The sequence below is a fragment of the Brassica napus genome, chromosome C5 (genome assembly GCF_020379485.1).
Source record: "Brassica napus cultivar Da-Ae chromosome C5, Da-Ae, whole genome shotgun sequence".
Taxonomy (NCBI): Eukaryota; Viridiplantae; Streptophyta; class Magnoliopsida; order Brassicales; family Brassicaceae; genus Brassica; species Brassica napus.
The window spans coordinates 16,261,992-16,280,959 of NC_063448.1; the positions used below are offsets into that span (position 1 = coordinate 16,261,992).

An 18,968-nucleotide genomic window follows, 5' to 3' on the forward strand; every position below is an offset into this window, starting at 1 on the left:
GTAAAGTAGGAGGGTTATCAATACACCCGGATTCTAATTCTTAATAGAAACCGATCCATCACGGTATCGTCTTTTATATTAGAATCTAAAACAATAATATGAACTTGAACTTTATATTAAATTAATAGATACATAGGTCATATAGAATATAAAATATTCTTACGCTCTCTCTCCGACGCTTTGCTCCACCACGAATCTCCGGATCCTAAGCCACGACGTCACCGGACCAAGCACGGCGAGCTCCTCCACCGCCGCAGCCATCGTCGTCCATTCCAAGCTTCCGGTGTCGTGAGTACATCTCCAAGCCGCAGCCATCATCGTCCATTCCAAGCTTCCGGTGTCGTGAGTACATCTCCAAGCCGCAGCCATCGTCGTCCAGCTCCGGAGTCGAGGAAGAGAAAGCTCACGGTCTCTCCAATGGTGAATTTTGGCTAAATTGCACATATGGTCCTTCTTCTTTTAGATATTTACGAATTTACCCCAAAACTCTTGAATCTACAGAAAGGTCCACCCGAATCAGCTTCAAAACTTCCAATTGTGCATCTTAGACCCTGTCAAATGCAATTATGTATGCCACTACAATTTAACACCTAAATACAACCTAAAATGATCATAATAAGCTAAAGGATGAATCTAAAACTTATGAAAATCATGAGATATCAATATCATATCTTGAGACTTAAGATATATATTGAGATTACATCAACATTAATGCATTTACTTGAATAGCAAGCAAATCAATATTAAAGTGAATTAATATTCAACCGTACTTGCTAAGCCATTTCTGATCAAATGTACATAACTGCTGGCGCACACTCTTCCGGATTGATAACAAGGAGTAGATACATCTTCAAATTAACTCAATCATCTATCTTTTCAAAGATCCAACCTATCAATGATCGTAACTTCCTTTTCCTTGCAAACTATGGTAGTATCATCTGTGGTCTCTGGCATCCAAAGTTTTATATTGGATATATTGTCCTTAGTGTAATTTAAAGTTCATATTTAATTAATCACTAGGTTAAGATCCACACAATTATGTGGGATGAATGTTATATATAAAAATAATTTTTATACATTATTATTTATTTGTGTTTATTTACATATCATATATATAATTAAATTAGAGTAATCACATAAATCAAAACAATACATCTCGTTTACATACGATATATTTTTTGTAAATAAATCAAAACAATCATTTTATTTATTTTATATGATATATAACTAAATTTCAATGACATGAACATAAATATATATTATATTTTAATATAAATATGAATATTTATTATTGAGAATTCGTACTCATATGATAAAAGCAAAATTTCTAATGTGCGATTTTTTTCAATGAAAATTTCAAAATTAAAATATTAAGGTTTTAATACTTTTTCAATACAAATATAGAAATTAACATATTTATGTATTTTATATGTTATATAGTTTAATTTTAAACTATATTAATATATAATATGAATGTCTATTAAATGAGACTTCATATTCAAACGATTTTATGATCATTTGTATTTTGTTATTACAAAAAAAATTAAGCTATTGATCACGACTATTAGTAATTCATAGTCGTTTAAAAAATTCAAAATATAATATATAATAAAAATCTAATTTTTATTATTATATGGGTAATGTGATTGTTTAATATCTTTTAATAATATAAACTTAAAAAGAGGTAAAATACATAAATTGTTATCAAATATTTATTATTCATAATAATTAATTGTCATATATACATTAATCATTTAGGTAATTCCGTAGCTTTTATTTAAGAAAAGTGCGAGAATATACTTTTGTTCACTAATAATCAATTTGATAATTAGTTAATTAAAAAAAATATAATATATTTTAAGATGGACCAACCTATTTTTCTAAGAATTCTGAATTTCATTCTCATGGTGATACGTGGCTAAAAAAAACTGTCGTAATGTTTCTCCATTAATACTTAAGGGATGTTTCATCGCGTTTCCATATGTGTTACGTAGACCTTTGTGGAGCGTTGCGTTGGTGTAGGTGATATTCAAGAAATTGAGGAAGAGAAACCTTTGCACAGTTGTGGAGCTTATAAAAAAAGAATGATTCTCCTTAATCAATATTGGATTTGTACTATTCACTTATTATATCTTACGTGTATAATAATAATTCATACGGTGTAACTAAATAACATGCGGGTCTTATTTCAACTATATTCATATAAATATTAAACCTACACTAATTTGTTATATAATTTAACAGTGAAAAAAATCTTTTTTCCCGCAAAAATATTAATTATAAATATGTAATAGTTTAGGAATTTCGTTTATAATTACATAACTAGAGAGAATATATATATATTATTTCATGCAAGTGTAAATTCATATATGCAAAAATATGATAATAATACAAAATATATTTTACTCGGCGCAGGTCATACGGTTGTGTTTTTTTTTATATATGGAAAGTCAGTGAATCCCTTTCACCTAGGCAGTTTCAAAATTACCTAGAAGCCCCACCTTAAATTCGGGTCAGTTATAACCTTTTTTTTTGTCGACGATCAGCTATAACTTATACTCAGGTATACACACAACGCAATGTCATACATGTATAAAATTATGAAATATTAACACTTAAGGTCACTTTTCTCATCTTTATTTACACCAAAAGACAGATTGTTATACATATACACTTTCCTCGCCAACTTGTGTTCTGTCTTAACTAACTCCTTCCTTTTTCGTTAGTTACCATAAACAAGTCACCTTCTTATTTGGTTAGTTGTTGCACTTTGAGCGGACTTTTTTTTCTGGCCACTGATCCACTACAAGAAAACATGCCGAATTCCGACAGAGGTTCCGACGGATTGTCGATCAATTTCCGACGAAAACCAAAAATTTGAAGTCGTCAGAATTCCGTCGGCCATTTCCGACGAAACATGGCTCGTCGGAATTTTCCGACGCCTTTTCGACGACATTCCGATAAAAATGTAACCGTTGTCGTCGTCGGAATTTCGTCGGAATATACCGACGAACTTTCGACGACATTCCGATTAACAGATATAACCGTTACAGTCGTCGGTATTTCGTCGGAAATTTCCGACGAACCATGTGACCGTTACCGACAAATATATATGACCGTTGTATAGCCGTTTGAGATTGGAAAATACCGACGGTATTCCGACGGACTGCCTTACATCCGTCGGAATTTCGTCGGAAAGTCGTCGGAGAGCCATAATCAATTTCCTATAAATACAACCCCTCCTCATTCAACTCATTCACACTTCATTCTCTCTTCATTCTCTTTAGTCATAACAATTCCGTGAAAATCATGTCTTCAGAAGTTTTATTATCGTTCGTGGATGGATAAACATCATTTGGGTCCGAACACCAATTTGCTTACGGAAGAATACGTTCAAGGGATTGGAGAATTCATGAGGCTTGTTCAACAGCAAATGGATGCAAAAAGTGGTATGTTAAGATGTCTCTGCTCTACTTGCAATAATAATAAGGTTATAAAAGAATTTGATGTTTGGACTCATTTGTATATGAAAGGGTTTTCACGTAATTATAAAGTTTTATATCTTCATGGGGAAACTGGTTATGAATATGGTAGTACTAGCGAACCTCAGCCTGTTAGTGAACTTCAGCCTGATATTAGGTTAGAAGAATCTAGAACGGATATAGATTATGGTGTAGGTACTGAGCAGATGGTACATGATCATTATAGAGGGGAAGAACCAAATCCCGAATCTAGGAGATTTTTTGACATGTTGGATGCAGGAAAACAACCTTTGTATCAAAATTGTAGAGATGGTCATTCAGCCTTATCATCTGCAACTAGATTAATGGGTATTAAGACAGACTATAATTTTGCTGAAGAATGTATGGATGCGATTACTGATTTTGTCAAAGGTATTCTACCTGAGGATAACCTTGCACCGGGTTCATACTACGAGGTTCAGAAACTTGTTGCCGGTCTTCAACTACCGTACGAAGTGATAGATGTATGTATTGACAACTGCATGATCTACTGGAGAGCGGATGAGACACGGAATGTATGCAAATTTTGTGGGAAACCTCGTTATCAGGAGACGAGGGGAAGAGTTCCGATCCCGTTCAAAAGAATGTGGTATTTGCCTTTGACGGAAAGATTGAAGAGGTTGTATCAGTGTGAGCGAACATCAAAAGCAATGAGATAGCATGCAGAGCATTCCACAAATGGTGAGATTAGACATCCTTCAGATGCGAAGGTTTGGAAACATTTCCAATCATCATATCCAGAATTTGCGTAAGAGAGAAGAACTGTTTATCTTGGATTATCTACTGATGGTTTCAGCCCATTTGGAAAGCATGGAAGACAATATTCTCTATGGCCAGTTATTGTGACACCGTACAACTTACGGCCGAGCTTGTGCATGCGACGAGAGTTTTTGTTTCTCTCAATTTTCGTCCCCGGGCCAGATCATCCTAAAAGATCACTAGATGTGTTTCTTTAACCACTGATATATGAGTTGCAACAACTATGGGCGCATGGTTTTGAGACATACGATGTTTCGTGCAAAGAAAACTTTCAGATGCGGGCAGTACTTATGTGGACAATAAGTGACTTTCCAGCATATGGTATGTTATCTGGATGGACAACACATGAGAGGCTATCATGTCCATATTGTCAAGATGACACAGATGCTTTCCAACTAAAGAACGGAAGGAAAACGCGTTGGTTTGACTGTCACAGACGATTTCTACCACCTGATCATCCATACCGCAGGAGTAAGACTTCGTTTACGAAGAACAAGCAGGTGTTTGATGGTCCACCTAAGGAAGTTAGTGGGAAAGATTTGTTGAAGCAGTTTAGGTATTTTGATGCAGAAAGGACGCCAGATGTAGGTGGACATGAAAACATTCGAGTCAGTGCGGTTGGAGAGCTACATAACTGGCACAAAAAGAGTATTTTCTGGGATCTGCCATATTGGGAGAGTCATCTATTGCGGCATAATTTAGATGTCATGCATATTGAGAAGAACTTCTTCGACAATCTGATGAACACAGTCCTTAACATCCAAGGTAAAATGAAGGATAATTTGAAGTCAAGGTTGGATTTAGTCGATATCTGTGATCGTTCTGAACTTCACGTTGATGAGAACGGTACGGCCCCTTTTCCCATTTATCAGCTGGATGGTGCTAGAAAAGAAGAGTTCTTTGATTGGATTACATATAAAGTAAAATTTCCTGACGGATATACATCAAATTTGGGGAACTGCGTTGATAGAAGCAAATGAAAGTTTACTGGCTTGAAGAGTCATGATTGTCATGTAATTATGCAGCGCCTCCGTCCGTTTGCTTTTTCAGCATTATTGCCACGTAATGTTCATGAAGCAATTGCAGGTATCTTATATTTTTACAATTTAATTTATTTTTATATTTAACAATTATGCTTATAAAAACTTAATACTTATGAAAATTATGTCTTTTATCTATGTAGGGATTCGTGTTTTCTTCTGCGACTTATGCAGCAGAGTAGTGACTGAAGAGGGTATTAATAATTTGAAGACAAACGCACCAGTCAGCATGTGCAACCTTGAGAAGATATTTCCTCAATCATTCTTTGATGTAATGGAACATCTTGCTATTCATCTCGCAAGAGAATTGGAACTTGGTGGTCCTGTACAGTACATATGGATGTATATTTTTGAGCGTTATATGCATCATCTGAAAAAGCAAACGGAACTATTGGTTCCCGTGCATCGGAACTATTGGTTCCCGTGCATCGGAACTATTGGTTCCCGTGCATCGGAACTATTGGTTCAACAACCAGGTTCAACAAACGGAACTATCTGAAAAAGCAAAATGGAACTATTGGTCCGAGGATGAACCCCGCCCCGCAGCCCGTCTTCGACGTAGTTCGGTGAGTAGTTCCCATGCATCGGGATCGTCTCATGAACAAAACTCGGTTCCCGCATATGTTTCCGCTCCAGCTCCCGCTGCCCCTCCAGCTGCTGTTCAACAGGATCCGGGGGTCATGCCAGTTGAACTATTGGTTCAACAACCAGGTCGAGAGCATCTCCCGGTTCTCCAACCCAACCCACGACGAGGACATAGCACTTGGTTAGTATTTTTTTTATTTGTAGCATTATGTTTTTTTCCATTAATTAACTTGCTAACTTGTATTTTTTTTTAAAGGTTCACCAAGTCGAAAAATGGCATTAGCAGGAGCATCAACCAGATGATGTACTCCATGCTCCGTTTTGGATATTCAAAGTGGAGTGTGATCCCTTCCGACGAACGAGAGTTGTGGTTTCGTCAGTTTGCGGTATAGTAACTCTTCATTTTTTTTAAGTTTTTACATTTTTTTTAAATATATTTACTTATTAAATTATGTTTGTTTTGTAGCAAAAATTCAACTGGCACTCCGATCTCACAGAAACAGTCCGTAAGAAATTCAACAAAAAGGCCATGGACTCTTCAAAGGTGTCGTTGATTTGGTGGAAGCTGAAATAGCATCTCAATCTCAGCCTCTCTCTGATGACGGCGATTCTACGGGAGCTTCAACCAACTTGTCTCTATTGCAAATAAATGAGATGGTTGAAAAGGTAATTTTTTTTATTAATATATTTTTTTTATAATGTCGATTACTAACTTGTCCCTATTTACTAACTTTGAATATTTTTGTAGGCGGTTCCTAAAAGGAAAGGATGCCATTTAGTTAGGTTGGCCCGCCGTGCTTCTTCGTATCCGGCATCTTCTTCGCAAGCTCCGTATGCCGATCCCATGATTCTCGAGGAGCTACATGACAAAGATGAACGGATTGGGGCATTGGAGGAGCAGAACACCACTATCCTTTCTGAGAATGCCACTATCCGTTCGGAGAATGCCACTATCCTTGCTGAGTTGGCATCCCAGAAGAAGTTCAACACCGAGATAATGCAGAAGCTAGATCGTTTGATTTCTTCGAGTTTTTCTTAGTTTTTTTCTGCTTTTTAAAACTTTCTGAATGTTTTTTTTTCTATTTCGGTTTGTATGAATTTTAAACTTTCTGAATGTTTTTTTCTATTTCGGTTTGTATGAATTTAAATTCTATAATATTATTAGTTTTAAATTTCAATTTTTTTTTTATTTATTAATTAATTTTTAATATAAAAAAATATATAAAAATGCAAAATTAATTCGTTTTTAAAATTTGTATATTCCGACGAATTCTGGGCGTCGGAATATACCAACGGACAACGGTTCCTCGGACAATACCGACGGAGAGCATTCCTCGAAAAATACTGACGAACCAATGTCCGTCGGTATATTCTGACACCCAGAATTCGTCGGTATATACCGAGGAATCCACTCCGTCGGAATTGTCCGAGGAACGTTCTCCGTCGGTATATAGTTTTTCCGATGAACTCTGGTCTCGTGTGTCCGCATCGTAATATCGTCGGAAGTTCGTCAGAATTATGTTTCTCGGTATTCGTCAGAAATTCGTCGGAAGTTATGACGAAATTCCGACGAATTTTTTTTTTCCGACAAAACGATACCGACGGATTAGTTCGTCAGAAATTCGTCGGAATCGGTCTATTCCGACGAATTTCTGACGATTTCGGCCATCAGAATCCCCATGTTTTCTTGTAGTGATCCCATTAAAACACTAACGGCTGAGATTTTACATCTCAGATCTGGATAAGATATGTACTGCCATTTAACCACAACCATCCGATTAAACTCCCTTCCTCATTTTTTTGACGGTCCAGATTAAATTCAATGATAAACTTTCTTCGCCCCCCCCCCCCCCCCCCCCCCCCCCCCCACATTTTTGAGTTTTATTCTTGTCTGTTATGTTCATCAGGTTAGGATAATCTTTGCTAATCATCCATCGAAATCCAGGAACCCGAGATTCAACTCTGATTATCGAATCTAAACCGAGGTTTGCTATCTAATCTTTGTTTAACGACTTCTTTTACTGCAATTTTCTGAAAGTCTCTTTGTTTAACATCTATGTTTCACTTTTTAGGTTTATCTATGGCGGACTAGTGTATGGTTATCGCCGGTGAATGGAAAACTTCCGACAATGGCAGCTGGACATTCGCTATCGACAAACATTATATGTCCAAGATCGTCCCCCTTTCTCCCATGATGACCTTGCTTGAACTGCAAAGCAATGTGTTGAAGGAGTTTTATCCCAACACTGAAGCGCCCCCATCCGCTGCACTGAGCTATCGGCCGCCTAACACTAAGGAACTTGCCACCGGAATCTCAACACCACCTGTCATGCTCACGCACGATGGGTGTGTCTTGTATTTTTTACAGTCATTTTGAAGCACACAAGGGAATGAATCTGTTTGTTATCCTCAACATACACCCGTAACCAAATCATATGAGCCAAGTAGCTGAGAACCTTTTCCCCTTCACAACCCCTAACCAACCTATCCAAAAAACCAACAACCTTTTCAACCGTTTCATTGGTCCCTCCCAACCATCTACATTCGCCTTTAAAATTCCTGGTTTTTCTCTTTTTGATGACGAAGATTTCCTGGAAGAGAACCCTATACCACCTTCCAACACAATCGCTCCATCAAATATTCACTGTTTCTCACTTATCGATGAAACGATTTCATGTGCCGACGAGATGTTAGAGGAGATGTTCAAAAAAGACCCAGGTAACATTGCTGACAGTTGCAAGACTGAGGAGGAAGAGGAAAACGGTTCAGAGACCGAACTGCCTCTTGGCTTTGAAGATGTACAACCACGTGGGTATGACCATGACTTTTGGGACACTTTGATTGACAAAGACCTTGGCGGTTCTGATGTACCTGAAGTGATGGCTGGTATCCATGTACCAAAAACTGCTCCACACATCATTCATTGCACCAGCAGTGACGCATTTGACCACACTGTGTTAGTATTTGGACAACCGTCCGCGCAGTGGAAGTCTGAACCTAAAGATACTGGTGTACACAGTTTCCCACATGTACAACCCAATCCGATGTGCACGAGTACACCGAGATCAGCACCTGACTCAGGCGTACATCATAACAAAGGCCCACATGTACAATACCCCTCCTCATCCAGATGTACGCCGGGTTCAGCCTCCAAAAAAGGCGTCCACCAGAGAGGTCCACATGTACAACAAAATTCCTCGTCCAGACGTACACCTCCCCTTGCTTCCACCAACTCTCCCCAACCTCCCCCTCCCCTCACTCCTCCAGTACGCGAGACGAGGTCACTCTCAGACATCGCTGATGAGGAATTTGACACACCACCACTCTTCGATGACCTTTCATATGAAGCTGAAGACGTACCCGACTTGAATCTCGATGAAACTAACGAGGAAACATTTGTTAGGAAACTTTATGCAACCCAGCATGACTGTCAAATTGGCCTAGCTATCTACGCTATCAAGCATCAGTTTCATTTCAGGCAATCCCGCACCACCATGCATTCTTTCGTTTTGAGTTGTCATGATACTCATTGCGATTGGCGCATCCTAGCAAAGAAGCTTACAAATTGCGGTTACTACACTATCAAAAAAACCCAACTTCATCATTCCTTCACTATCAATACCCGCAACCTTTATAAGAAAAATGCCACATCCAAAATTATTGCACATGTTTACTGCACATGTTTACCGTTCCCGTTACAGCGAACTTACCTATAGACCTAAATCAATGCAGCTTAGCTTGTTTTGGAAGATCTTCGCATCTCTGCTTCATATATGAAATGCCACAGGGCAAAAGAGCAAACTATAGATGAGACTGTTGGCAACACTGAGGATTCGTTTGTCAATCTGGAGTCCTACTTTGAGCCGTTGAAAACTACCAATCCCGAAACTGTAACTGCTATAGAAACTGAGCTTGATATTGAAGGTCATACCCGCTTCCTCTTCGCCTTCCTGTTTTTGGTGCTTCAATTCACGGTTTCCGTCGTCTTCGCCCTGTTCTTATTATTGATGGGACACATCTATCGTGTTAATAACTCTAAAATTATTTCAGGTCCACATCTTCCTTTTCACTGTCCAGTTACAGTACACTCTCATTTAGTGTCTGAAACCATATTTCATCTTAGCCGCTCCACATGTCTATAACACAATTCCTACATCAACTTTATTTTAATTGATTCAAAGTCCCAAAACGGACGCGGCACATGCCACCATGATGCCAATAAACAAACTCGCTAAGTTCAAGGAAACACCTCCAAAGTAGAAACTAGAATATCATTAAGACCCAAGTGTGGCGAGAGGGGAAACAAACCAAGCCTACGAATAAATTAAAAGAGAGCTTCTTTCTACGGCTCACGAGACCATTTTGTATAAGTTAGAGTTTGTTATTATATACATCCCGCAAGCCAACGCCATCAGGAAACTTCCACATCAATACCTAGCTGAACCAACCCTGCATTCACATTTCCCTTGTCACGCTTCTATATATATATATATATATATCAAAGCTCACAAGAGAGATACATAACAAGATTGCTTTGTAAGTTCATCAAACCTTGATAACAATGGCCTCGACTTGTCACTGGACTTAGTTATACCAATAATCTTCACCGTGGTTACTCCTCCCTCCTCTGTGCCATTGCTTTCAAGCAGTTCTTCAGCAAAGTTTTTCAGCCCCTGAAAACGATTAAACGAAATATAGTCAATCAGCAAAGAAGAAGTTTCCCTTTTAACTCGTTTAGTTTTAAGTGGTTTCAAGCTGATGTGACTTTTACAAATAAGAAAAGACCACCTTGGTTTCAACATCTGCCAGCATATTACGAGCTTTCTGGTTCACAGGAAGTTGAAGCTGCTCCTGTAAGATTAAATTTTGCATGTGAAAGTTAAATACAAAAGAAGATATCAGGAATATTTTAATAACCCAAAATAAGAGAGGTATAATTCGATTTAAGAGAAGCGTGTACCATGTCAGGCAGTTTTGTGCTCTTGCCTCCAAAATAGTTATACAAGTGTAGCATGCACACATTTGTAACATCCTGCCACCAGAAAACAAACAGAAACCATGATTATTTGATTTTCAGGTAAATGATGCTGCTAATTAGACTTCATGTGGTGGGTCACAGCTGAAAGAGGGTGGAACACAAAAGATATATGTACCTGCTTGTATTCCAGTGTGTCCAACTTCCCATCCTGCGAAAAAGTAATAATTAGGGGAGATACTGAAAGGAAAGAAATGCTTGAAAGGAGAATTTTGATTGCTGATCTGATCTCAGAGACTAAATGAATGATCTTCAGCCTTGCTCATATATATATGCCTTCAAACATAATGAAATTTAAAAAACTCACCAGTCCACTAATCAAATTATTCAATGACGCCAAATCAATCTCAAGTGAGTTGATATCCTCACGAGCCAAGGCGACCTGTTCAGCATTAACCAAAAAAAAAAAAACACAGTTCATTGGTCAAAGACTGTTCAACACTGTACAGATACATAACAACGAAAGTTAATCACTCTAGTCTTAGGAACTACAATCGTAATCCACACCTCTTTCTTGACTCCCTTGGAGAGATCAATCTGCTTTTCTACCTTATCATCCATACTCTGAATCTTTTGCGTTAAATGCCTTTTAGCAGCCTGAAAAACCAAACGATCATGGATCCCACTTTATGTCTACAGCTTCATGAATCACCAGTAAGTAAAAAAAAAACTAACCGCGAGGGTCACGGAAACTTGCTCCAGATTCTTGGTCAAGTTAGCCACGGCAGTAGCCATGTTGGCTTTAGTCACGTACATAAGGTCAGTAAACGAGAGTCCCTAACCAATGAACAAAACAAAGACATTTTCTACTTCCCCCTTTTAAAAAAATTGCTTACAAGAATGAAACCTAACATGATTCATCTCACCTTCCACCACATGTAACCATATCCTAAGACTCCCAATACCGCAGCAGGAACAACAAGAGCTTGTAAGTTTGCTGCTCACACAAACACACACACAAAGGAGAAACAAACGTGATGAGCAAGAAACACTAAAAGCTTTCCTGATACAAATACTTCGGAACAAATACAATACCACCAGAAACTCCATCCATGACCGTTATCTGCCGCGCTGAAGCTAACTGCCTAACCTCCATGGCCAATCTACGAACCTTCAAATCATCACCAATCAACAAGATTCCTCTCACCAATAAGCCTAAATCAAAAACAGGAGCTAGCAAAGTACCTGGGAAGCTACGGCGTCGGAATCATCATAATCTCCCTCGGATCTCTCCATACCTTTCACCAGAGACTATCGAAACAACAATAAGTCAAATTTTTCCAAGGAGAGTAAAAGGAAATAAGCTCAGAGTACCTGCAGTTCACCCAATATATCCGATAATTTGCCGTTCTTCATCATGATCGTACCAGTATAGCCTTGTTATTCCGAATCACACATTTAGTGGTAGTGAGGAAGGTAACATTGAAGAGAGAAAAGCGAGTGAAAATACCTGCTCCGGCTAAGATTATGATCCTCGATAAGCCAACTCCGGCTTGCATCGCCATTGCTCCGACTGTTTTACTCCGACGCCGCCGCAGCTTTCCGTCTGATCTCGAATAAATATATGTAGGTATTACAGTACTATTAAGATATTCCTTTTCGAGTTTACTTGTGAAAACGTCGTCGTCTCTAGGTCAATTTGAAATAAGACGGAAGAATGGTTCAACCGGTCGGTCCAGCTTTCAAAATGCTAATATATTAACAACGTAATTCTATCATTTATAGATCTTGAAATTATAGTAGATATTAATTACATTGTTATTTATTTGAATTTTGAGTTAACATTTTAAATAAAATTACAAACCAAAATAAATAAAAAATATTAAGTTGAAAATCTATCTGATAAAACTGAAAAAAGAATCAAAAATGGTTGAGAAAATACTACATATATATAGTCTAATGATCTTTGATGATAAGCTTATTAAATAATTAAAGTAACGATGGCTTAAATATGGTTATGGGAGCTCAAGAACGTGACCATCTATCCATTTTACTCCTCATAATCCTCCTCTTCTTGTTAGCCTTGTTCTTCGAAGCTACCTTCAGTTTCCTCTTTGCGTTTCTCTCAGGGTTCACCACCGCCATTTCCTTCTCTTCTCGCCTCCTCTTCTGCCTTTTCACTTCCAAACTCTTTTTGATTTCGCTGTAAACTTTCACAAGCATCTGAACGCCTCAGCTCCTGTCTCTTATACTGTCTCTCACCTCTTCAGCTAGCTGTTCCAACTCGTCTGTGATGGCTTTCCCTGTAAACCCTTGGCAAACTTTGTATAAAGGAAGCAGAATCCTGAAGGCGTATAGGCGACACTCTTCCTGATTCAAGTTTGAGGCACACTCTTTATAGACGTTGAACACTATTCTCATCTGATGAGAGTCCACATCAAACGCAAGCTTCCGACCAATACACTTCTTACATCATCTAGGCCTTTCAGGTCGCCTGAAGTAGTAGTAAGAGCACAGAAAAGTAGACCTTACTTTCCCTGAATCAAATACTAGAAAGGCTTCCATGAACTTCCCTTGCACATCACTGTCGAGACTTGACCAGTACTCATCATCTGTTTGTCCGATCATTGAATGAAGTCCAGTGACAGCAAAAACAATATTCTCCCTGAGATAATCTTCTTCAGTGGTATCATTGTTTTTGTTGACGACTCTGTTGCGGTCCACCTTTAGCTTTAACTGGAAGCAAAGAGAAGCAGCTACCATGAAAAGGCTACCAAGACTTCCGTAGACTTGGCTAGTTTCTTGAAATAATAGTTCAGGAGCCGGCATGTTGTAGTTTGCAACCACTCATGTCGGTGCAACAACAACTTAAAACACCATTGTCCAAACATCCTACAAAAATAAGAAGAAAAATTAGATCAAACATCAAATCGTAGAAGAAGAAAAATTATTTATATCAAATGACCAACGAGACAAAAACTTGTAACATTACCTTAAAATCTTCTTGAGAATCTTCGTGAAAACATAAATGAGGAAACTGCTTGAGCATCTTTTCTATCATAACCAGAGAGTAGTATGCTTCCTTCCATAAGGGAATACTGCCTTCCTCAACAGTGTTTTGCAATTTTAGAGCTGACTCCAAAATCGTTTTAGCCTCTTTCAACAGTATACTGCATTTTTTTCTCTGGAAACTTTTTCTCGGCTTCAATGAATAACCCCAATACCTGCTCATGCATCCAAACAAATGAATGAGAGTTATCAACTGCCGCAAGAAGGTACGCTCATACTCCAAAAACAGCCAAGTTTTGTGACAATGTTACAAGCAATAAATACTTAATATGAAGCATTATGTACCTTTGCTCCTCTAACCCGTGAGTTCTCCTGCTTATACCAACCCAGAGAGAGCTTAAGACTGGACTTATAATTAGTCATGCAGCCTATGAGAAGCTTCATCACATCACAAATCTTGGCCAGCAACTTTTGATCATTCTCTCTTTCCAAATGAAGAGCAAGCTCAATAAACAAGTTTTGAGACTGGTGGCCAACAACTGACTGGTGGCCTAGAGAAGGTTTCGACTGCTTGCCAGGATTAGGATCTGGGAATTTATGGATAAGCTTTTGAAGAACGTCAAGAACTGCTTCTCTTCCAGTTGAATGTTCACAGCTGGAAGAAGATAAACTCATTTACTATTTGAAAAGAAGAAATAAAGGGCCAAATTTCACAAAGCTTTATTGCACCTCAGGTTTTTCTGCAGAAAGTTAAAATGTCCTTCTAGGCGTTTCTCGGAAGATGCATAATTGACCAAAAACTCTACTAGTATATCTCCACATTTGTTGCGGATTGATTTATCCTGATGTGTTATCATCAACCTTGAAACCTGGTCGACAACATCATATATCTTCGAAACTTTGAGCTTCTTTCTCACAATGGCCTTGAGAAGTGAAAGAGAAGCAACAGAGGAATCCGATTCCAGATCAGAAAACATACGGAACTGAATCAACATTTTCAACTCCTCAGATGATAACTTGAAGTTATCATTGCTGACAAGAGCTGTTAACAGCTTAAGGCATGACTGCACTAGAGTACTACTGGAACTCACAGCAGACTGAGCAATGGCTAACACTTTGGTTTTCACTTCACGTGCTTCAGACTTGAAGGAAGGCAGTTGAAGCCTTAACAATGCAGTGAAACATTTAGTAGATGAAGACACAACATCTTCTTCATACACAGAGCTCAAACAACCAACAAGTAGTTTGACAAACGGATCCAGCTCGACACCAGCTCTTCGTTAGTATTGTTGGGTTGGATTCTGTTCAGTCTGTTATGCAATAAGTCCAAAGCAAACACCGTGATGAGATAAGGACATGACTTGGCACCAGAAGTGTCTTGTATACGCCTCGATTTCCTTTTCTTTTTGGATGGCTGAGAAGATTTTTGACCTCTAAGACCACTCTTGTTGTCGTCAACACGGTGATATATAAAACAGAAAAGATCTCCTTGATCAACAGATGGGTTGCCTTCAAGACCAATTGCAATATGCTTTAACATATCCTTAAGCGCTGATTTTAGCTTTGAAGTCATAGGCCCTTGCAGCTGTTTAGTGACCGGAGAAAGTAGCGTCAATGCATGGCTTCTGAACGTTACATTTTCAGCAATCAATCTCAGAGAATCAAGTGACTTGTGTTTTATCGTTTCTTTCTTCTTCTTCCTCCTCCTAATTGAATCTTTCTTATCCTCTTTCTGTTCATCAACATCTCCAAGGATATCTGCTTTCACCACATCAAGAAGATCTTCCAAACAATGATCCAACTTCCACCCCGTAGGACTAGGCAGGCACTTCGATAAGATGTGATTGACAGTGTACCCCAGCACATGCACCTCAGATCCTTTTGTTAATAGAGAAACTAGCTTCTTAAGGACAAGTTGCAAGTAATTCTCCAGGCCAAGCTCCTTCAAACAAGCAGCCAGAGCTTTTCTGGCTCCCTCACGTGTGCTCTCCATCGGGTCCCTCAAAAAATTGGAAAGTTTATTGACTAAAGAATCTATGTTTGAGTCCATTATCTCTTTGGGAAGTAGCTTCAGAACCTTCACAGCAGCTACATAGGCGTTGAAATTAACGCCATCAGATTCAGAATCAAACAGCTTTGTTATCTTTGGGTACAAGGTTTTCTCAAGGCAACCCCTAATCTCCTCGTGAGCCTCACCACCTTTTGCAAAATGAAACTTGTCCAAAATCAAGCAGACGAGATTCAACAGACGCTTCATCTCTTGGAAACACCGATTCAATAGAGCGTAGTACAAGTTCCAACTCATATGAGCAGACAGGGATGCAAGGGCTTCTTCGCATGCATCACGGACATTTTCATCTTTACTATTTTGACCCTTTTTAACTCGACCTTTACTATCTTGACCTTTTCTTTCTTGTCCATCAAGCAACATGTTGAAAAAGATTGAGACCAAGAGTTTTCTCACAACTCCCTGCAACCCCAACAGAAATTGGTCACAAGTCCATTGAAACTACAAAAATAGTGATCAAAGAATCTAAGAGATCACCTCAGGCAGACTGCTATCTTTGATCTCCTTGGCAAAACTGTTGATTGCCTTTGCTCTACGGTGTGCCTACAAGACATTCAAAAGAACAGTCATTGTAAGTTTTCCATCATCTTTCATAAGCGATAAGTTGCTTCATCCTCACCACAACACAAAATACAACCTGTTAAGAATCCATTCTGATAAAATGACTTACCTGAATGTTAAAGACGTTTTTAAAGAAATCAAGGTCATCGTTCTCAGAACACAAAGGTCTGAAGGCAGCAAGATTCCCGGAATCTGGAAGGCTCATCACCATTTTGCGTATCAAAAGAATCTCCCCCTGCAGCAAAATAATTTGCTTATTAAAAAAAATATCTAAAACCATGAGTACCAGCATGGCCATAGAAATTCACTCATGACAGACTTAGAAAGGGTCTTTGTACCTTTCCACTTGAGATTCCGTTGTTTACTGCATCGCCAATGTGTTTCAAAATAAACTTATTCATAATCCACAACACGCGATCGCCTGTCCATCTTGCAACGGATTTTGAAACCTCTTTGCCACTGTCGGAATGTGCTGAGGCCTCTTGGCAAAGTAAAGAGGCTGAAAATTCAATAAAAGTGCACAAGAGGTTACATGCACAATCCTTTAGCATAACTTCTTTTGATGTCATGTTGTATAGACTCTGTGAGAGAATGATCATCATGTGCTGCTCCGAGGATTCATTAAAGAAATCCACATCAATGTTGGCATAAGCATCCATTATCGTTTCATAGTCAAGGTCATCAACTTCCATGGGTGAGGTTGCATTCATATCGCTTACGCATTTGGCCTGTAAGACAGACAAACCAATAGTTTGTTACAATCTCAAACGCAAAAGATAAAAAAAAAAGGAAGATGGCAGGCGCTTACCACTCGATATAGAGAAAAGTCGATTTTCGCAAGAGACTCAAGAAGGTTACAAATGCATAATCGGACATCAGGTTCAGCGTCAACAAGCAGAGGAGAGACTATCTATAATTTTGTTAGTACTATCACCCCCAAGCAACGATGTGATGTCTTGAATGTGTTGACATGAAGAGAATAAAGAGCAAGAATAAAGACATGAAAAACATGATTAATCATGGACAGGAGATTATGGACAGGAGATCATAGACAGAAAATCATGGACAGGAGATCATGGACAGAAAATTATGGACAGGAAAACTGAAGCAAGGAAATGTTTGAGACTGATTTAAATATCTTGCCTGAAGTCTTGGACGAATTTAAACAAGTGGAAGCAACTGGATAGAGCTGTTGGAGTGTGGAAACGAGCCAAAGTCACATGATATGCTAAGGAAAGAAGAGAGAAGAGAGTTGTCACTATCCGAAAGTGACTTCCCCAAATATGGTCTCCATTAGTTTATTCATCTCCATTTGTTTATTCATTCTCATTGTCTTATTCTCCTTTGCTAGATCTATTTATGTAACTATAGTAGACACTAAATCAATCAATACATCCTCATTACTCTCTCTCAGATTCTTAGAAAACCCTAGCAATACATTCTCTTTGTTCTTGATAAATCATACAAACCATTCTCATAATCCATTCATTTCAACATGGTATCAGAGCAACAAAGCTCTTGAAACCTTTCTTACTTCCGCAAAATCAAATACTCTGTTCCTGTTCTTGTGTTCTTCATCTCCTTACCCTGTTCTTAACCTTGTTCTTGTTACATTCTGAAAGATGGAGAACAACAACAACAACAACAACCAGCGCCTCAGCATACCTGTTACCCTAAAAGGAATTAACTATCTCCTATGGGCCAGGATGGTGAAGATTGCCCTTGGAGGAAAGAGTTTATGGAGTCATGTATCAACAGAGACAGCTCCAAAACTAACTACTCAAGGAGAAGATGGAAAGGAGATGGTGGTAGCTGATGAAGACAAGTGGGGACAGGAAGATCTCCTTGTGCTTACAGCGCTCCTTAGCTCTCTTGAACCAGCTATTATGGAGTCCTATTCATACTGTGAGACTACCAAGCAGCTGTGGGATACACTCTACAAAGTGTATGGAAATGTCTCCAACCTTACTAGAGTTTTTGAAGTGAAAAGAGCCATCAATGCTCTCAACCAAGGAGATGGGGAGTTTCAACCTCACTTTGGCAAATTCAGGTCCCTTTGGACAGAGCTGGAGCTACTAAGGCCTCACACAACTGATCCTGCTACCCTGTTAACCAGGCGTGAAGAGGACAAAGTGTTTGGGTTGCTGCTCACTCTCAACTCATCTTATGGGAGCTTGATTAAGCATATTCTAAGGGCTGATAAGCTACCTGATCTGGATGAAGTATGTGCACAAATCCAGAAGGAAGAGGGATCCGTGAGCTTGTTTGGAAACAAAGGGGACCTAAGTATGGCGCATCAAGCTGAAGAAGCAGTGGCAAACAAGGCATCTTACAAGCAGGATGAGAGGAAAGCATTAACCTGTGATCATTGCAAGAAGAAGGGCCACATGAAAGACAAGTGCTGGATACTTCATCCGCATCTAAAGCCAAACAAGTTTAGAGAGCCTCGT

The 18,968-nt window shown here is 38.8% G+C and overlaps 1 protein-coding gene across 1 annotated transcript; it reads right to left on the reverse strand.

The window, feature by feature from the left end:
- Positions 1-10,052: 10,052 nt before the first annotated feature.
- Positions 10,053-12,548, reverse strand: LOC106367517. The gene is made up of 13 exons (XM_013807305.3): positions 12,391-12,548; positions 12,255-12,316; positions 12,126-12,191; positions 11,976-12,051; positions 11,807-11,877; positions 11,616-11,717; positions 11,448-11,537; positions 11,248-11,322; positions 11,059-11,091; positions 10,866-10,937; positions 10,694-10,756; positions 10,457-10,578; positions 10,053-10,354 (listed from the first exon to the last, which is right to left on the reverse strand). Exons 1-13 carry the CDS (start codon positions 12,443-12,445, stop codon positions 10,333-10,335), a joined length of 909 nt encoding a protein of 302 aa, XP_013662759.1. The 5' UTR covers positions 12,446-12,548; the 3' UTR covers positions 10,053-10,332.
- Between the last annotated feature and the right edge of the window lie 6,420 nt (positions 12,549-18,968).